The sequence below is a fragment of the Numenius arquata genome, chromosome 3 (genome assembly GCF_964106895.1).
Source record: "Numenius arquata chromosome 3, bNumArq3.hap1.1, whole genome shotgun sequence".
NCBI lineage: Eukaryota > Metazoa > Chordata > Aves > Charadriiformes > Scolopacidae > Numenius > Numenius arquata.
This window is the reverse complement of record NC_133578.1, coordinates 42,591,941-42,611,835: the sequence shown is the minus strand read 5'-3', so window position 1 is coordinate 42,611,835 and position 19,895 is coordinate 42,591,941. Positions and strand designations below refer to the sequence as shown.

Here is a 19,895-nt window from a genome sequence, read left to right as displayed (position 1 = left end):
CACTGGAATAGTAACAGCTTTAATCGTAATTATTTTTTTCCAAAAATTGTTTTCTTTAAAAAAAAAGAAAAAAAAAAATAAAGGAACATGAAACGGTAAGTACAATAACCAGTTACTGCATGAAGGGTGGTAACGCAAAGCCCAGATGGAGCTTTGGGAGAAAGGCTTGACATTTAGCGGGCAGAAGGCATCCGAAGGACATATACCCAGTCCCAGCACGTGAGGAGGGACGGGATTGCAGCCCAAGGGCAGGGATAAATTAACGCGGCGGTTACCCCACGGGCCCTGAAACGTGCCAGCCGTGCTCCTGCCAGCCCCGGGGAGGGCACACGCCATCAATGAGCCGAGCACGGCATGTTCTAGGCTGTCGCTGAAATGTTAAGTTGGGTAATATAGAGTACCTGAGGTAGTTAGAAAAACTAAGGGGGAGGCAGAGGAAAGCTGAAATTATTCAGGGATACCCCTGAAACAGAGGAGGCTCGAACTCCTGCCCTCACCTGCTGCTGACAACCTCCAGGGTCACCAGCGTAGCCATTCTGCAGAGCTCCAGACCTCACCAGGAGAAGAGCCAAAGCCAAGATTTGGGTAAAACCCCAGGAGAAAGCCATCCCTCCACGTGCACACACACTCTTGCGGGAGTTATTCCTTATTGCAGTGGAGATTTATGCCTGTACATGGAAAAATGTGCTCTTATGGTGCCTTAGGAAAAGGGAAAGGGGACACGTAGTGGGCTCAGCTGCTGATGGACCCTCTCTGTGCTACGTTAAGTTGCATAGGAAACTCCTTAAAGCCCCTGAGGAGAAATTAAGGTGCTATCTTACTTCTTGTGGAGTCCAGCGAGAGCAACTGTTTCTGGGGACATGATTTTGGGGAAGAGGAAAGGAGATTGTTCCCTCTCAAGGCCACCGAACCGGCACAATCTACCGGATGCCTTTCCCATTCTTCGTTTTTCTTTTTGTTTGGGTTAACCTGAAAGAAAACCATGCTGTAACAACTAACCTTTCTGTGGTAGCAGTGTTTCACTATAAGGAGACTGTGCGCTTAAAATAATCTTTCCGTGCAAAAATACTTCCCTCCCATGCAAAATATTTGAGAGCTGAGGGGCAGAAGGAAGAGGGGAGGTCATTCAAAAGACTCAGCTATAAAATAAACAGGGAAAAGTACGGGCACTCGGTGCTGCAAATATTTAGCTTGATGGCACCGGGTTTATAGGAAAGACTATTTACAAGTTAAGCTGGACTTTAGGAGCTTTGAAGAGCCCCACTCAAAGCCCCCTGCAATCAATGGCAACGAGCGTTAAGTCCCATAGCACATCTGGAGCATCTCCAGTGAGCTCAGATTTCAAATTAGGAGAAACATTTTCTCTTTTCCTTCTTTTTGTGGGTAAAGGGATATATATGGCCGGTGACAATTTCCTCTCCTTTTCTGGCCTCTTCCCCAGAGCAGGAGCATCTGGAGAGGAGCAGCCCAAACAGTTTGTTGCCATGGCAGGGTGAGCCACTCTCACCATTCTCCTGGCCTGTCTCTCAAGGAGGTCTCTGCTGAACCCCAAACCTCCAGCTTCTTCCAGGGATGTCCTACAGCACCTGGGCAGGGTGAAGCACAAGGGGCAGTGACTGCTTCTCCTGGTTAAAAACGGTACCCGAACATCTGCAAATAGGCAAAGAGCATCTCCCTGTCTGCAAATGAGAAAATATATGTTTGCAGAGACACGAAAATAAAACAAGGTCACAGAAGAACAGGCCACAGGGCCTGTGAATGGAAAAAAATAAAAGCTCCTTTTTGATGTAAGAAAGAAGTTTGTTGGGCTGAGGACATACGGTGCTTTACAGTCACGTCTGGGAGTCTGCCAAAGCCTTACTGTGGCAGTGGGGGAGGGCATTTACTGTGCTTCCTCTTAAAATACGTATTTACATGACTCACGTTTGTCTCAAAAATGATAATTTAAAAGTGGTTTCTACAACATAGAAAACAGCCACAGCTTCCCCCCAAAGTGGTTACAACCTTTACTCCTCATTACAAAAATTAGACTTTTATTTGTAAATGCCTAAAAAATGTCACCTCCCCATTCCCTTACCCCTTTGAAGCTTTTTAGTAAGAAATAATTAACTAGTATCAATGCCGTATGAAAAGCCACCCCCCTCTGGATGCCTTCCCATCAAGGAGGGATGTCTCCTGCTGATTTCCAGTCCCAGTGGAGAACTTCCAAACTTTGGCCTCTTAAAACCTGGGGAGAGCAACCTCCGCTTCTTTTTCAAGTCAACTGCTTAAAAAAGGGAGGAGGGTGGGGGGGAAGCACAGAAAAGAAACCGCAAACAAGATGTGGACAAAAATTTCGCTGCAGGAGCTAGATGGCAAAATCCTCGTGGTCTTGCGGGCTGAAGGCAGCTGCCCGCAGCATGTCCAAGGAGTTGACAAGGATCAAGGTGCCGGTGAGATGCTTCCAGCGCTTGGTGATGGGGTTCTTCATCTTGTCCAGCCCGGTGTGCAGCTCCTGGATTACATCACGGTAGCTGTCGCCCATCTGGCTGCTCCAGGTGAGAAGAAAATCATATGCTGGCTTCCACATGGCCTGTGGTGATGGGGCAGAGTGGAAAGGCGATGAGAACTGAGCCAGGCTGGATGGCTGGAGAGCAAGCAATGCCATTCCCAACACACCCCCATCCCAGAACAAGCATGTTCCTAGGGAAAAACACCCTCAAATTTCTCTAGCACAGCCAAATCCCTTTTATCCCCTAAAGGAGCTGCAGAAAAACATGTTCTGGAGGTACCTGCAACCCTAGGGGACCCAGGAAGACCGAGATCTGTCCACTCTCACCTCACTGTCTACCACCCCCGTCTTGTCCCGGTGCGGAGCCTCGTAAGAATCCATCTGCTGCTTGGAGACCTTGGCAAGCTTCTCAGCGAGCTCCCTCCAGCGCTGGGCCACCTCCACAGCTGTGGTCAGCAGCACAAAGTCCTGGATGAGCCGGACAACCAGCCCCTGGCAGTCCATTTTCAGCAGGGCCTGAAGGACATTGGTGAAAACGAGAGTCAAGGCAGGCAGTACGTGGCAGGTGACCCAGGGGACCATGGAGGGAAGTCCCTCAAGAAGCCACCCCAAAAATCCTCCCACCCCCTTTCTAGCAACAGCTGGTGAAATTAGGCCACCAGGCTTGACAGAAGACTAATCCCATTAATTAAATGAAGCACCCTACCCCTGTTCAATAAGGCTTGCAGACTGGGCTGGCTAACGCAGCCTTATTTTCCAGGCAACTCCTCGAGATGCTCAGGCAGCACCATAAGCAGTTTAAGACATTCAGGGGCTGAGAAGAACAGATGCCTTTAATTAAGGTAACTAATCCAGGGTTGTATGTGCAGCTTGCCTCCCTGAGCCCAGAGGAGCACCATCCTTCAGCACAGACAGGTGGGAATGGCCAGCCAGAAGGTTTTGGGATTCTATCAGCCTCAGGAGGAGATGGGCTGGGGTGAGACCCAGGCTACAGGACCATTGCTTGGCTTGGGATGTTCTTGCTCTTCTCACCACCCCTCTGCCTTCCCGTGCCAGTTCAGAAACCACCACTTCCTGCATCATTTGACGTAAAAGCTGAGATTTTCTGCAAATGGTTTTGAAGAAGTGGGGAAGAGGAACTGCAGCAGTCACATTTTTCTAGCTAGTGGTAACTTAGCCAGGAAAAAAATGACAGAGCAGTGTTAACTGCTTAAATCTTTAGGTACCAAATCACATGAGCATCTGCTCAAAGTTGAAAACAAGTTGTCACAGGGGAAAAACCCATAGCGCAGATCAGGAAAGGAAGGGTTTTAAGTGGCAATTATCAGAGGACAGGATCAGATCCACAGAATCAACATCCTTCACGCCAGGGCTCCCCATTCTCTGCCAGAGCCCATGGACTGCAACAGCCTCAGCAGCAAACCCAGTCCCTGGGCAAACCCCACTTGGAACCTCAAATGGCTACAGAAAGGTGGTTTGTATTACAAAACAGGCATCCACTTTTTAAAACACTTAAACCACGTAAACAGACCCCCAGACTATGCCTTGGGTGATAGTCTGCCGAGTAGCCTCTTGTTTTCCTAGGGCCAGACGTGGAGCTGTGACACCAGCAGACTCAGGATGGTGTCTCCAGGATGGGTGAACACCCAGGGCTCAGCGTTTCAACAGGGGGTCCCACTTCAATGAAGCAAACCCCAGCTCAGAGATGAAGGGCACAGACCCCCCTGAGCGATGCTGAACACCAGTGAGCCCCCAAGGAACCACACTGGCACACGTGTCCCCATCGGGAGCATCATCCACACCTTCAAAACGGGATGGGGCTGATTATTACAGAAACCATGGATTTTGTGGTTCACATGCGGCCAGAATCTTCCCAGTTTCTGCCACCATGAGTCCTGAAATCCTCTCCTGGCATAGGGGTCTGGGCAAACCCCAGCTGGTTGGGCTCTGGAGCAGAAGAAGGGTTAAATCCTCGCATAGGCGGTTTCACAGGGACAGTTGGGGGAAGATGGGAACATCTGAAACCACTCCAGCAATTTGCAAAGCAAATGCATGTTGATTTTTCCCTTATCTGTTTCCAGCTTAAAGCCGGGCTCCAGCTTGAATCTAATTACAGCTGCAGACCAGCGTTTGTTTGCTCCTCAAGTGCTTACATCGGTTTCCTGCATTAGGAGAGAAGTAATAAACCCTCTTGTTAAGCAAGGAAAATACATTTCAAAGAGTTTGGTTTTTTTTTTTTTTAAAGGGCATTAAGAAGCATTTAGATCTCACACCTGTGCCACAACCGCTTCTCCTCCAGCAATGCTACTTTACCACCCAGCCCACGGATTCATCACCCTCTCCTCCTCTGCAGGCGGAGGATCCGGATGGTCGGAGGATTTGGATGGGGTCATAAGGAAGAGCAGATTTAGCATCCTCAAACCCATGTTTCCAGGCGGCACAATTGCCTGCATCCAAACCCCAAAACGACCTGGTATTTAGCAAAGCAGACTAAATGAGCCACTCATCTCTCTTGCCAGAGGCCAAGCAGGTCCCAGGCAGCAGAGGAGCCCACCGGGAGCACACTGCTCCAGGGGTTAAGAATAGAACAGGAGAATCTGTCTCCTGCAGCTCTTTCTGCTGCTCAATGTAAACAAGAAAATGGCATCAATTATAGCAGCTGGGAGGCCACCTAACTGAGAACTGTACAATCGCTTGAAGCAACAGCTTTGGGAGAGACTGGTTGCTCCCCACAGCAGAATCACAGAATGCTATGGGGTTGGAAGGGACCTCTGGAGATCATCTAGTCCAACCCCCTGCCAAAGCAGGTCCACCCAGAGCAGGTTGCACAGGAACGTGTCCAGGCGGGTTTGAATGTCTCCAGAGAAGGAGACTCCACCACCTCCCTGGGCAGCCTCTTCCAGGGCTCTGCCACCCTCACAGGAAAGAAGTTCTTCCTTGTGTTTAGGTGGAACTTCTTCTATCCAAGTTTGTGCCCATTTCCTCTTGTCCTGTCCCTGGGCACCACTGAAAAAAGACTGGCCCCCTCGTCTTGACACCCTCCCTTTAAGTATTTATAAGCACAGCATGTTAACTCTGAAACCTACTGACAGCCATTGAAACATCTACTTCCTGCACTTTGCTCCTGGTGATTTCAGCTGGGGAGGCTCAACATGCAAATTACAGGCCGGGGAAGACACGGCTTGCAAGCCAGGCAGAGGTGATGGGAGATGGGGACAGCATGAAAGCTGGGTGGGGTTGGGTTGCAGGAAGGAGACACAGCCACCGAGGTCAGAGGGAATATTAGTGGTAACGGCGACACACTTTTTTTGGCCTGGGCACAACTCACTCCCACTGCCACAGAAACACATGAAACACATGTGGGCATGGGGCTCTCCTGGAAGCCCTGACTGCCCGGCCGGGATTAAGGGCTCACAACAGACTTAATCCTCCAGCAGCCGCTTTTGGGATTACACTACAATTTCTTTCCAGCCTCCTCCCTCGCCCAGGACAAACCTCTCTGGACAGCAGGGTACACACACTGCGTCTCCATCCCTCGGTACACGGCCGTGCTCCCTGTGTGACCCGGGCTGTGCCTTGCCAGCACCCTCCAAAGTGTTTATTAACCTCCTAGCGGCTCCAAGCCTGCTCCACCAGACAAGCACCCAGCAAAGGAGATGGTTTGATATTCAAATCCCAGTTCAAAGCAGCACCAAAGCGCCTCTACTTAAAAGGCATCCAGGGGAGGCTGAATTTGCATCCCAACTCTGAAATGCAGAATCCCATTTCCTATCCTCTAATGATGGAAATCAGCACCTGGAAGAAAGCAAGCTAAGCAAGAAGGAAGAGGCAACCCCGAAGATCACCTGCAGATGCGCGCCCACCCCTTCCCATGCCCATCAACGCAATCTTCATGGTCCACTCCTGACTCTGCGAGCCTCCACCCCTGCTTACTCTTCCACGCACAAACTCATAGCCCCCGCAGTCCAGCCCTGACCTTCATGTGCTCTGGAGGAGCCATCTGAGCTGGAGGGGTCTTGTTTCCTCCCCATCTTTGGCCAAACTAAAGGAGTAAAAGCCTTTCTCCTTTGCCCCAGGAGCAGAAAGCATGGCCAAGCTCGCGTGCACCCAAGCACAGCGCAAGATCCATTTTTTAAATTAATTTTTTTTTTTTAAAATTAGCATTTAAGTTGAAAAGCACCCCAGGGGATCCAAGCGTTATCACGCATTAGCCACCCCCTGAAACATCTGTAGCGGGCTTGGCAAGGGAAGCAGAGATGTGGTTACCATAAGCAGTAATATTTAGCGTTCCATTGACTGCTGCAGGGATGGGTGCCAGGGATGAGACCCCAGGGCAGGCAGGCGATGTGCTTGGGGTGGCACCATGCCTCAGCTGCCACCTGGAACCTCCACAAACACAAGAAGAAAGACCCTGTGTCCCCAAGGGGCCAGTGGGACCTGCAGGGTGAGAGGATGCTCATGCACAGGCTCATATCTCCATTGTCCTCTCTGGGATACAGGTCAGGTTTTTGGCCTGAACAAGCTGGCTCTGTAACAGCATTCCCCAATTTGCAATCCCACTTGCTTTAGGGATTAAACATCTCTTTTGCTCACTTCTTTTGGCTATCAGCACCTCCAAAATCACCAGCCATCAGCGACACTCCCAGGTGGCTTGGAGAAGGCACTACCAATGCAACCACAAGCAGCCTTTTTTAAATTTGTTTTCGCAAGAGCAAAATTGCATGGGAGCAAGAACTAAGGGTCTGCAACTGCTGCACCAGGGATGGGAAGGCAGTAAAGATCTCCTGCCAGCCCCAGAAAATAAAAGTGGGTTGTCTTATACTGCCTGCGAAGCATCGGTGGCATTTCTGCAGCTTTCTACTAGTTGACAGGGATGCAGAGCAAGACTTACAAGCGTTGTGCATGAGAAGACCTCACTGGAAGCTTGCAAGTGACTCCTGTGCTGCAAGCAACTTGGCTATGCAAGGACAAGCCACGTCCTACAGAAAACATCCCCATCAGCTTCAGCATGGCGCAAGCGTGGTCCCTTCAAAGAACAATGTTCGGGATCTATACGTGTGGTGGGGATTTGTTCCCATGAAGACAAAAGCAGGGCAGGAGTCAGGCTTCCCCCCTAGACCCAAATTCAGCACAGGGACTACCATTAGCCAGCAGATTGCTTTGGGATGGAGCAGCAAGAGGAGGCCAACATGAGCAACCTTGGGCTGGCATGCTCTGAGCATGCCAGCACGAGGTCTGAGAAATGGATGCCCTGCTCTGCAGGACATTAAGGACTGCTTGAGCCCACCAGCAGCTCTTTGGGGTCTGAACACACCAGTGACAAGCAGTATTGTTTGGTAGAAGAAAGGCAGCATGCCCCAAACAACATCATCTTCTGCATGATCATAGAATCTATAGAATGATTTGGGTTGGAAAGGACCTTAAAGATCAAGTTCCAACCCCCCCTGCCACAGGCAAGGACACCTTCCACTAGACCAGGTTGCTCAAAGCCCCATCCAGACAGGTCTTGAACACTTCCAGGAAAGTGAAGATTCTAAATCTAACCTAAAGATTCCAGGGATCTTTAGAAGTGGCCTGGAGAAGAAAAAGCTCAGCTTCCGCATCTCTCTGCTGACATGTCCAGTGGCATTCCCAGAAAACCCATGTTTTTCCCCCACCAGCTGCATCTACTGGAAAGGATGATAAACACAAGGCTCTATAAAAACACTGTATTAAAAATCCAGAGAGAGAAATGCTGTGTCTCATCACAAGTCTAACCCCAGCTCCCAAAGACCAGGTAGTGCAGTCACTGCATTGCCAGGTACTGGTGGCCCAGCTGCAATGAGGTCTTCTTGCATTTGTGCTCAGGCTTTTTTAGCAAGAGCATCTGTGTGTTGCCTCCTTTTGATGGGCAGAGGGGAGGGTGGGAAGAGGTACGTTTCTCTTTCTTATATGATGACTAATTTCTGAGCCGCATTCCCTGAGTTACCTTCAAACACCGCTTCTAGGGCTAGATTAGAAAAATAATAATTAAACACAGATTACTTATTAACTAGTCATCATGAGCGGGCTTTTCCACGCTTGGCTGCTGGTGCATGGCTCTGTCACTGCAATTTTGTGTACTCAACACTGAAGTCAGGTAAGCCTGCTTTACTACTTCTCCCTTCACAGTCCCTTTGAGATGAAGCAACCAACTTCAAGATGAATGGTCAGATCAGAGCTTAATCCAACCCATTTTTCTTGCCAGCAGGCACCAGAAAGCTGGTTTGTTACAAATAAAATCAGATTTAAACACAATAAAATACATTACTGCTCCATTGTCATCCCAAAACATCTTTCCTTTTTTTTTTTTTTTTTTTTTTTTTTAAAAACAGGCTCAATCTAATTTCTCCATAAACTGAGGAGGGTTGACAGCAGCAAGGGGTTTAGAAGAGGCATCATCTTCTACTAGGAAGGGAGCTCTACCTTTATGAACAGGCTCAGACTCATAAAGAATAGGAAACAGAGCCAACGCTCAGGATTAACCTCAATTCCAACAAGAAAAATAAAGCCTGCTCCGGGACTCTACACTTCAGGCAGCCCTCGGGAAGCGGGAAGTTTCCCTGCAGCTTACAGCCCTCCTTGGGAATTATCTGCTCCCCGAGCATCCAAGAGAGCCTTATCTTTCCTTTCGTCTCCCCACTGAGGTCTGGCATGGATTTTCCACAACCTACAGGCTGTCTGGGACCCCTGGAGACAAAAGGGAATAGATAAAAGAAACGCCGAGAGGTTTGCAAAGCAGGAAGGCAAACAGCACCAAGCCCTTGGAAGCATTCACCAAGAGGAGCAAGGATTTCACCCCACTGCTCACCGAGGCCAATGATTAAAGGAGCAAACCCTCCCTCGGGAGAACCACAGGGCCAGAGGCCAACCTTGGCTACCACGGTGGGTAATGTTCCTTCCTGGATGGCCCCAAAAAGAAGAGAGACGATTGCGTACAACGGGTAGAAGAACCCCTCAACAGAAGCAGCACTGGCCTGCATTTTACTGAAAGCCAAAGCTCAAACATTGCCCCACGGGCCACAAAGTTGTACCCACACCCCAGATACTCGCTGGACAATATTTTCATGAGTAACGAAAAAGCTCTGTACTCTTCATACCGCTTTTCACCTTACGCTCCATCCTCAAATTTCCTCCTTCATATTAAAGGGAGTTTGGAAAACAAAATACTTCATTTGGCTCCAGTCCTCTTTACCCAGTCTGCCTACTGGTAATTTCATTTTGCACGCTCCTGTCTGTGCCCATTATAGCCAAGCGAAGCTCTCGCTATTCCTTAATTCACTTGGCATTTTAAACCACATGATTGTGCTGTAACTTGGTTATCGTGCTTCTGTGGGAGAGACTGTTAAGAGGCGAGAGCTGCAAATCTCTTCCAGACATTTTGTCCTGTGTGGTTTTGTTCTTGGGTTTTTTTGGGGTTTTTTTTTTTTTTGGCTGGCTTCCAATGAAACGCTAGAAATTATCACGAAGAGGATTTCTCGTAAGAGACTTCCTAACGGCATCCTAGAACTACTTGAAGGCTGCGCTCCCCGCAAATGCCCCTTAGGGCAGAAGCAAGCCATGCATTTCCATTTGCAGACACGATCCACGGTTGGACAGTATGCATCCCCGCTCGGAGATGCCCCTGCTTTAGCTGCCACTGAAAGAGAGATGGGGCAAGATAACCTGACGTTATCATACAGAAATCCGAGGCGGTTTCGTAAAGGCAAAGAAAGGTGTAGCATCACTCTCCACAGCAGCTGTAAAGCCCACCCCCAGCATGCTTTGACACAACTATATGTGTCAAAATACAAAAAAACCGCAAAAATACAGAACCTGAGAGGTGGCTTGCCTACCCCACTCTGTACAGGAAAAGCTTTTGTGTTTATTGCCCCTTTTTTGTGGTTTTCCATTAGTATTGATTTCAACAAAGCACGTTTTGAGACTGGGATTGAAGAGACCAGCAGCTCTCGGGTAACTCCTCGAAGTGTGCATCATTGAAGGCTGAAATGTAAATACCCTGCAGCAGGGACCAGTCAAGTGCTATGAAAACACTGGGCCATAATCACCTTGATCTTGAGGGCCTTCAGGTTAGCTACCTTCCAAATCAAGCCTGGTGGCTGCCCTAACACAACATGTACCTACGGTATTTCACCCAGCACATCGCTCCTTTATGGGCACGATCCCATTGAACCAGGAACCCACCAACATGTACAACTGTAGGGCTGAATCATAGAATCATAGAATCGTCCAGGTTGGAAGAGACCCTTGGGATCATCGAGTCCAACCATCTACCCTACTCTACAAAGTTCTCCCCTACACCATATCCCCCAACACCACATCTAAACGGCTCTTAAACACATCCAGGGATGGCGACTCAACCACCTCCCTGGGCAGCCTGTTCCAATGCCCGACCACTCTTTCTGTGAAAAATTCTTTCCTAATGTTCAGTCTAAACCTACCCTGCTGGAGCTTGAAGCCATTCCCTCTCGTTCTGTCACTAATTACCTGTGAGAAGAGACCAGCACCAACCTCTCTACAGTGTCCTTTCAAATAGTTGTAGAGAGTGATGAGGTCTCCCCTCAGCCTCCTCTTCCTCAAACTCAACAGTCCCAGCTCCTTCAATTGCTCTTCATAAGATTCTTTCTCCCGGCCCTTCACCAGCTTCGTTGCCCTCCTCTGCACTCGCTCCAGCACCTCGATATCTCTCTTGTATTGAGGTGCCCAAAACTGGACACGATACTCCAGATGTGGCCTCACCAGTGCTGAGTACAGGGGCACAATCACCTCCCTACTTCTGCTGGTCACGCTATTTCTGAAATTCCACCTGGCTGTGATGAGCAGCCTGCAGAAGACATTAAAGATGGATTTCATTTTCTATAGACTGAATTAGGAAAGTTCCACCTCCTGTTCACTCTAGCCACTCTGCATGTCAAGGAATCAAGACCACCTTGTCAGACCTAGACTCACCGTCATCAGCTCCTTCTGGAAAGATTTCCTCTCCTTGTTCTCGGTGTTGTTGCAATCTTCCTTCAGCTTCTCCAAGACGGAGGCCACTCGTTCCGGCTCACTGTCCAACTCTGCTCGGCAGAAAAATGTGAGTGGCAAGTTCAAGTACCCCAGCGCATCAGCGAAGGACCGCCAGCTGCTGAGATTCTCCATAAGCAGAGTCCTCACGGAGGCATAGATGTAGGTCAGGAACTTGCAGGGCCTCAGGATCTGCTCGAGCAACAGGCTGGTGGTGAGATCTGGCCCAGAGAAATAGCTGGGCTTAACCTTCCCAACCACCAGCACGTTTTTGGTGTGCACAAGGCCTATTTTTCCCTGGTAGTAGCCAATATACCACTCCTTGGTCCACAGCTGCCCTTTCAACCTGATCTTCTCCTCACTGAGAAGAGCTATGACATCTCCTTTCTTGTACTCCAGCAAATAGTGGTTCTTGCTTTGCCGCACCACTGTCTTCAGCAGCTTGCCATACTTCAAGCTCAACACTGGCCGGTCCTGAAAAACTGGATACTTGGCGGTGGCAGCAAGGGGTGAAAGGATGATCTTTCCAACCTCGTTCTTCTTGAGGAACCGCCTCTGCCCTGTCGGTTTGATGGCACTTTTTGGAGCTGGCTGTGGTGTCTGGACGCAGAATTGGGTCAAAATAGCATCCTTGTCATCCTTTACCTGTATCCTTAGCGTGAAGTCTGAGAGCTCATTGGGATCATGGGACGCAATGGGGAAGATAAGGCGACTGACCTTGCCCAGCTTCATCTGGAAGCCCCGCACAATTTTGGCTTGCTCACTAGCTTTTACCTCGTAGTTGGTCATGTTGGAGAACATGCAGAGTTTGAGGTCCTGAGGCCGGGACAGAGCAAACTGATGCTTACCCCAGAGCTGGAGGGCAACGGGAGCTGGACTGTGGGACTGTCTTGTGACCTCACTCACCAGGAGAGTCTTGGGTGCACATTCATGCCCAAACATGGCCACAACGGTTTTAAAGGAAGGGTGAATGTGTTTTGGGCCGTAGACGCCAACTGTGATCTTCTTGCTGATGTAATCCCAAACAGTGTAAGGGTAGAGGATGTTCTGTCCCTGGGCTACGACCGCGATGTACATGCAAGGCTCCAGGTTCTCCAGCTGCACCTGGATTGTGTCCCCATATGAATAACTCAGCTGCATTGGTGTGTACGGCCCCTCTTTCATGTCACTCCGCAGGCACTGCAGTCCTACCAAACTCTTGCTCATAACATCATTCTTGACCTCTGCTGACACCTTCATTTCCAGAATGATGAAGGTTTTCACCTCCATATTGCTGAGTTTGATCTGCAGGACTGGGCTGATGGTGCTGCACTTGTCACTGTTCAGTTCCAGCGGTGGATCCAGCATCGCTTTCATGGAGATCTGCTGCGTTTCTCCAGGGGATACATGGCCCTCTGGCACATGGATACTGATGTTGGTGTCTGGAAGCTGAACGGCTCCACCAGAGCTATCCAGCTTGCAGACGATGTTTGTCTCCACTGGTTGCGTCTGACCCCAGCCAGGATTTTGACCAAGCAAATCCAAGTCATGGCAAGACCGAGCCAGCTTCCTGTGGTTCAGCCATGCCGTCCTAAAATCTTCCCGGCTCTGGAACTGTTCAGGGGTGGGAGATTTCAAACCACTGAAGAAACCCGACGATGCCGGAGTGTCCGACTTGGCTTGAAGAACAGACAATTCAGACAAACTGTAGGAGCGTTTACTTCTGAAGAAGGGATTGTCCCTTTTCACAGGCTGTTCCAGATCCAGCCTGTTTATGGATGGAAACTCATCAAAAATGTTACCCAGGCTGCTATTAGTGGCTGAACTGGAAACAACTGAAGTAGGAGCCCCTGTGTCAAAGAGCAGCAAGTCAACAGCAAAGTTAGAGTTGGATTCTTTGTCCAAGCTGGGCACTGTTTGCAAATTCCCATTCAGAAATGGGTTCGTCTGGACTCCGTTCAAGAACGGGTTGTTATTGTAGGTTTTCACAGAGTTTCTTTTCGTTTCAGTCCATTCTCCAAGCAGGTCTAACTCCTTGACCCCCTCATCAGGGCTCTCAAGTAGATTGTCTATCATCCCACTGTCCGTTAAGGAAGAGTTACGGTAGTTTACGGGCTGGACGTAGGAGGAAGGGATGTAACCCATTTCAGTGGTGTTGTGAGCATACCACCATTCGCCTCCCGACGTGTCTAAGACGTAAAGGTGGTCCCCCTTGGAGAACTTCAAAGTGGTGAAATTAGTTGGACAGTAGTCTTTGATTGCTATTACCTCCTTCGCATTTCCAAAGGACGTGGGATTGTCAACCAGCAAGGCACTAGGAGAAGGCACTGCAAAGCCAAGAAAAAAAACAGCACTGTAAGCAACTCACAAGAGAGTCACAACCCACTTTGGCTGAGCAACCTGCGCTACTTTAAGAGGCAAAGTAAGGTAGTTTTACAACCTCTGAAGCCTGTAGGTATTTTTTCCCCCTTAAATTTTTAAACAAAACTTCTCCCTCTGCTGCTTCTGATACATTCCCACTCCTCTTCCCCAAAGGGTTAATGATCTAGAGGGATGGGCATCAATCCTGCTGGGAAGAGCAGCAGGAACTGAGACAGAAGCAGCAGCAAGTTGTTATCCCCACCCCGTTGAAGCCAAGTTCCTTAGCAACAAGCCTCCCTCTCCACCTAGGGCCCCATGCAGCTGCTCCTGCACGAGACACCAGCATCCCACAGCCTCTGAACTCCCCGATGAATGATGCACGAGAAGATGCATCGGAGGGAGTGGGAATGGCTGCTTATCAGCTCTCCTTGTCAACTGGCATGTCGGGATCTAAGCTCCTACAGGCATGTGCTGGAATCGCAGGCACACCCTTAAATGTTCGCATTTAAAATAACAAAATTAATTGAGTGGGGGGTGTCTCAATGATTGCTACGTGGGGAGAAGTTACACAGCCATTATCCTACCGACTTGGTCCACAGTATCTCAAGGTCTTTGGCTACCAGCTTTTTAGCCCTCATGCAAATAGTTATCTGTGCTGCTGCTGGCGAACGCCTCTTCTGCAAAGAGATTAGGTGATAACCCAAGGTAATGTTCACAGGTTAAAAGCGCTCTCGCTCTGCCGTAACCCCTCTCCTGCACACATGAAACATCTTACCTTTCAGTGCAGGAAACAACTAAGGGTATGTCATTCTATGTTTTCATGTCACATCAGCCAAAAACTTCAGCATCTCACTTCTCTTACATAGCACCTGTATTTCAAAAGTCCTCAACCAAAAATTAACTCAATTTCTAAAGAAGGTTGTGTAATTTGAACCCTCAGAAAGAAGCACAGCATCGCAGTGCTGTCGTGGTCCTAGCAGCATCTCCAATCTCCCTTTCAGTAGTGCCAGCTGAAAGTCATTTTGCCAGGGCATCCCAATTACAAGTAAAACAGCTGGGTCCAACCTACAGATGCTCATGCTGTCACCATATTTGTTGCTTTTGTTCTCACTTTTAGGACCTATTTCTGTAAAAAGCAGTAGAAACAAGCTGCAGGTGATGTTACATCAACATTCAAATGTGTGTTATCTTGTTAGACAGACCTACGCAAACAAGGAGAGCTGGGTTTTCACCAATAGGGAGCTGCAAGAGAACTGGGACAGCACCTGCTTCAATAGGTTTGAGAGCTCTCCGGAGGGAAAAGGGGGATTTAAGGCCCCTAAAATCCTGGAGATGAAGGGACAACAGATGAGACTCTGCATCCCCTGCGGTCACTAGCTGCAGGCTGCCAGCACTTCTCAGACACATGAAGCAGAAGGCAAGGGAAGACACGGACAAGGAAAGAAAAGTCTTCAAATACATGCTAGGGATCAAATATTAGGAAGAGAAGAGTTTACACACATTCTTAACAACTCATCATTAATCCAATTCCTCTGCCAGCACATAGGGAAAGTCATCAGGACATTTTTCAGTGGAAAACTATATATATATATATATATCTCATAGAATTATAGAATGGTTAGAGTTGGAAGGGATCTTAAAGATCATCGAGTTCTAACCCCCCTGCCATGGGCAGGGACACCTCCCACCAGACCAGGTTGCTCAAAGCCCCATCCTGCCTGGCCTTGAACACTTCCAGGGATGGGGCAGCCACAACTTCCCTGGGCAACCTGTTCCAGTGTCTCACCACCCTCACAGGAAAGAATTTCTTCCTAATATCTAATCTAAATCTCCCCTCTTCCAATTTAAAACCATTACCCCTTGTCCTGTCACTACATTTCCTGACAAAGAGTCCCTCTCCGGCTCTCCTGTAGGCTCCCTTCAGATATTGGAAGGCTGCTATGAGGTCTCCCCGGAGCCTTCTCTTCTCCAGGCTGAACAACCCCAGCTCGTCATAGGGGAGGTGCTCCAACCCTCCAATCATCTTCATGGCCCTCCGCTGGACCCGTTCCAACAGGTCCATGTCCTTCCTGTGTTGAGGACTCCAGAGCTGGACACAGTACTCCAGGTGGGGTCTCACGAGCGCAGAGTAGAGGGGTAGAAGCACCTCCCGTGACCTGCTGGCCACGCTTCTCTTGATGCAGCCCAGGATGGGGTTGGCTTTCTGGGCTGCCAGTGCACATTGCCGGCTCATGTTGAGCTTCTCATCCACCAACACCCCCAAGTCCTTCTCCTCAGGGCTGCTCTCCAGCCATTCTCCACCCAACCTGTATTTGTGCCTGGGATTGCCACGTCCCAGGTGGCATGTATATATATACATATATATATATATATATACGTGTATTCTGCATTGAAAAACTATTTTGCCACCCTGGTAGGAAGGCATCGTTAACCCAGGAGCTGTATGTGGGTCGGGGCATTTTCGGTCTCCCCATCCCTGCAGATCAGCTGGGCGAGTGGCTGTCCCCATGTCCCCCCTAGCTGCGCATGCAGCCGGCACAGCAGCAGGGCTGACAGGGATGTGCTGGAACTGGCAAACCCCTTGGAGAATATGAGCAATTCCTATTTTCACATTAAAAACAATCTAATCTGCAGTGATAGTGTTTGATGTTTTGGTCTCTTCTTGCTATGCCTGCAAAAGCAATTGCTTTTATGCATGTTTATTTTTAAAGGCCCTTGGCACCTGCTAACTTCCACCTGGAGTTATTCCTTGGGATCCATTTCTGCTGCGGGAACAGTAATTTCCCTCTCACCTGAACGCAGCTTTTTTGCTGGGTAAGGTAAATAAACCTGAAGAAAAAAAAATGATAAAAGGAAGAAAAAGGATTCTTCAAGCAACCTGCAAGCTCCCAGCTCTGGGGAAGGGGAAAACAAACTCTTGCAACCACCCGGTTGCTGTCACCTCTTTTGGCTGCCAGTTCTCTTGGTGTCCTTGCACCTGTGGGGACACGCTTGCCGGTGCTTGCTGCTCTTCCCCATCAGCTGCCGTCTGCTAATTATTAACCAATCCCCTCCTGGACCCCAGGGGTGAGAGGATGCACCTGCTTTGAGGGGGAGACATTATCCCCCTTCCCTCCCTCCCCATCCCACCGCACCTTTGACATCGCAGAGGCTGGTCTCAGTGAAGCCCTCGCCGAGGTCGATGAGCGTCCCCTCCGACTTGCAGCGTGGCAGGCCGCCCGAGTTGGCTGCCCGGATCCTCTGCGCCGCCATCTCCGGCCCGCCAACCCCTCCAGTCCCCGGGGGCACTAGGCAGCCATGGCCTCTCCCTCAACGAAGCAGCTTCAGGGGCTCTGGCGTCACCTTCGGGAACCAGCCTGGGGGAGAGAAACGAACCCCAGCACATCAGCAAAGGCTCCAGGTCCCACCACGCCACCCACACACCCACAACGCTCTCTCCCCAGGTGCACACCGACCTTGCAGTGCTGATGCAGGAGACCATCCTCATCTTCTCCTTAGAGCACCAGAAAAGATAACCTGGGTGCTCCTAAAAAGCACTGCACTGCCTACAAATCACCAAAGGCCTTGGACGGCAAGGGCAGCCTCGTTCTTTCACGATACTACTTGCTGGCCACTACCCTGTACAAAGCATCCCTCCTGCCTTTACGAGTTCTTTGGGGAAACGTTGCTCCCAGGCTCACAAATCTGTCCTTCTCCCCCTTTCGCAAGGGCTTTTGCGTGTTGCTGTGATACATAGGGATGATACATACGGATGGGGCTTTGAGCAACCTGCTCTAGTGGAGGTGTCCCTGCCCATGGCAGGGGGGTTGGAACTCAATGATATTTAAGGTTCCTTCCAACTCGAACCATTCTATGATTCTATATTTATCAAAGCAACAAGCGCTCGGATCCTGTGGGAGCACAGGGTGGTGCTAAGTGAGTGTGGAAGGCCCACGGAACCAGACTTTTAGCACGCTCAACCAGGTTATCCCTGCCTTCCACCGCAGCACCAGGATCTCCCAGGATGGCAGCTCCTGCATCCCCCCCCCCCCCACCCGGCTGGACTGGGCAGGGATCGGGCAGAGAAACCTCCCTTCTTGCACCCACTGCTCAAGCTGCTCCATCAAGTCAGCCCAGGGATGATAACAGGGGGGAGGCAAGTTTCCAAAAGGAAAAAAATAAAAATTAAGAGGTTTTTCCTCTTTTTTTTTTTTTTCTTCCAGAAACACTTGCAAAAACACTTCCAGAAACCCTGTGGAAGAGCATCTGCATCAGCGTGCCCAGAGCCGAAAGGAAAATTAAGCCATTTCCCATTGCCCGCAGAACACGCTGGCGCTTTGACCACCAGTGCAGTGGCTGATGCAAGTGCTGGTAAGACCTCCCGTGGTGCCACTCGTGTCCTCTGGAGCCTGGAAAGTGGCCAGAAAGGAGCACGTGGACAACCAGGCAAGCCTTGTGCTTGAGCCTGAGCCACACTTTGTTCCTCCAGGGTCTGCACCAGGGAACGGGTGCAAAACGCAGCCTGACGTGCCCGGCGTCACCCCACAGTAAATCCTGTCCCCCAGCATCGCTGCAGGCATCCCCACACCCCGCTCCCTCTAACCCCGCCACAAAAACTCCAGCCTGGCCGCCAAGCGCCAACAGCTCTTAAAAATAAGGCCCTGTGCAATTAGAAGTTTTATATCTAAAACTTATATAACTATATAATATACGTAACATAAAAGTTATATCCAAACCCCTTGCTTAAGTTCAGCAACGCAAAGGGCTGTTTACCCACTCCTAGCACTGTTTTTTCCCTTCACCCTGTTTTTCCATTCTCCCCCTCCCATGCAATTATTTTTTATTTTTTTTTTTTCCCCCTCTGCTTGGAAATCAGATCAAGCAGAAAATAACCCCAAACCCGAATTCCTTAGGTGGGAACATGGAACTGATGGAAACACGGAGACAAGCGCCGATTGCTTTGGCTGCAGCCGGCTGTTATTAAACCAGCGTGTCTCCCTGCCAGCGAGGAGGAGCAGCGAGCCCTGAAGGATTCGGTGCCCTTTTCTGGAATGCAATAAGAGGAAATTTGCAGGGGAGAGCCTGAGCAGGAGATACTCCAGCCTGCTTGAAATGCTTCCCAAGCCATCCCCTGGGCTGGTATGCCAGGAATGCAGTTAGCTGGAAAGGATGCACCAGGCTCCGACCAGAAAAGGGAAGGGAGATCTTGTGTGCAAACGCTTTTCCCCTTTGAGAAATGTGGGGTTTTTTTCGGGTCCTGCTGGGAGTACTCCAGGGGAAAAGGGCTTGGCAGGCATTAATACAGAGAAACCAGGCCTTGAGTCAAGACTGTGCTTATCAGAACCTGGCCGGGTAAAGACAGGGGACTTGGAGCTGCCACCAGTGTCAAGAAAAAGCAATAAGCAGTCAGTGGGAAGGGAGGAAAGATGCTCTAACGGTTGCTAGCTGGTACAGTTCACCATCCGTCCAGCTCATCCCTTTGAAAAGCACTACCACAGTGTGCAGGATGTTGTTTCTCATGAATAGGAGGCACTGTTTGGGATGGCACATTTTCCAGCAAGACCCTAGACACTTACTGCTTCCCCCTAAAGAGACTCTACAGACAGTAGGTAGGCTCTTGTAGGGTTTTGGTTTTGTTTTTTTCCTTCCTAGCTGGAGAGTTCAAGCCCCCCGCAGCTACACAGGCACAAAATCAAGCACGAGGTGTGCAGCACTGGCATCCCAGAAATAGCTCAAGTGGCAAAGTTTTCACCAATTTTAGCGATGCTTACACACAATCCTGTTAATAAACAAAAAAAACCCCAAAAAACAAACAACACTTTGACAGCCCAAAGGTCAATCCTGCTTGGTGAGTATTGCACAAAGCAAGAAGGAAACCAGGGACACATAGGTGATTTTTCCCAAGAATCAAAGTGCAAGCCATTAATATATTTTTAAACACCTACCTGGTAGTCCCGTGCCAAATATATTTTTTTTTTATATCAATTATTACAGCTGTGTACTGACAACTCTCACCAACATATCCACGAGCCTCACAGTGCCTGGCATTTGCAGGGATGCT

The 19,895-nt window shown here is 49.5% G+C and overlaps 1 protein-coding gene across 1 annotated transcript; it reads right to left on the bottom strand.

Moving 5' to 3' along the window:
• SH3BP4 (SH3 domain binding protein 4) lies at window positions 1-17,107 on the bottom strand. The gene is made up of 4 exons (XM_074145502.1): window positions 16,990-17,107; window positions 11,459-13,821; window positions 2,819-3,007; window positions 1-2,572 (listed from the first exon to the last, which is right to left on the bottom strand). Exons 1-4 carry the CDS (start codon window positions 17,105-17,107, stop codon window positions 2,348-2,350), a joined length of 2,895 nt encoding a protein of 964 aa, XP_074001603.1. The 3' UTR covers window positions 1-2,347.
• Between the last annotated feature and the right edge of the window lie 2,788 nt (window positions 17,108-19,895).

Excerpts from the sequence above, each read along its gene's own strand:
- SH3BP4 (XM_074145502.1), bottom strand. The coding sequence starts at position 17,107 with ATGGCGGCGCAGAGGATCCGGGCAGCCAACTCGGGCGGCCTGCCACGC. Across the intron at positions 3,008-11,458 it reads TCCAGAAGGAGCTGATGACG|GCCCTGCTGAAAATGGACTG; the intron begins GTGAGTCTAGGT and ends AATGTCCTTCAG. Across the intron at positions 2,573-2,818 it reads CGGGGGTGGTAGACAGTGAG|GCCATGTGGAAGCCAGCATA; the intron begins GTGAGAGTGGAC and ends CCATCACCACAG.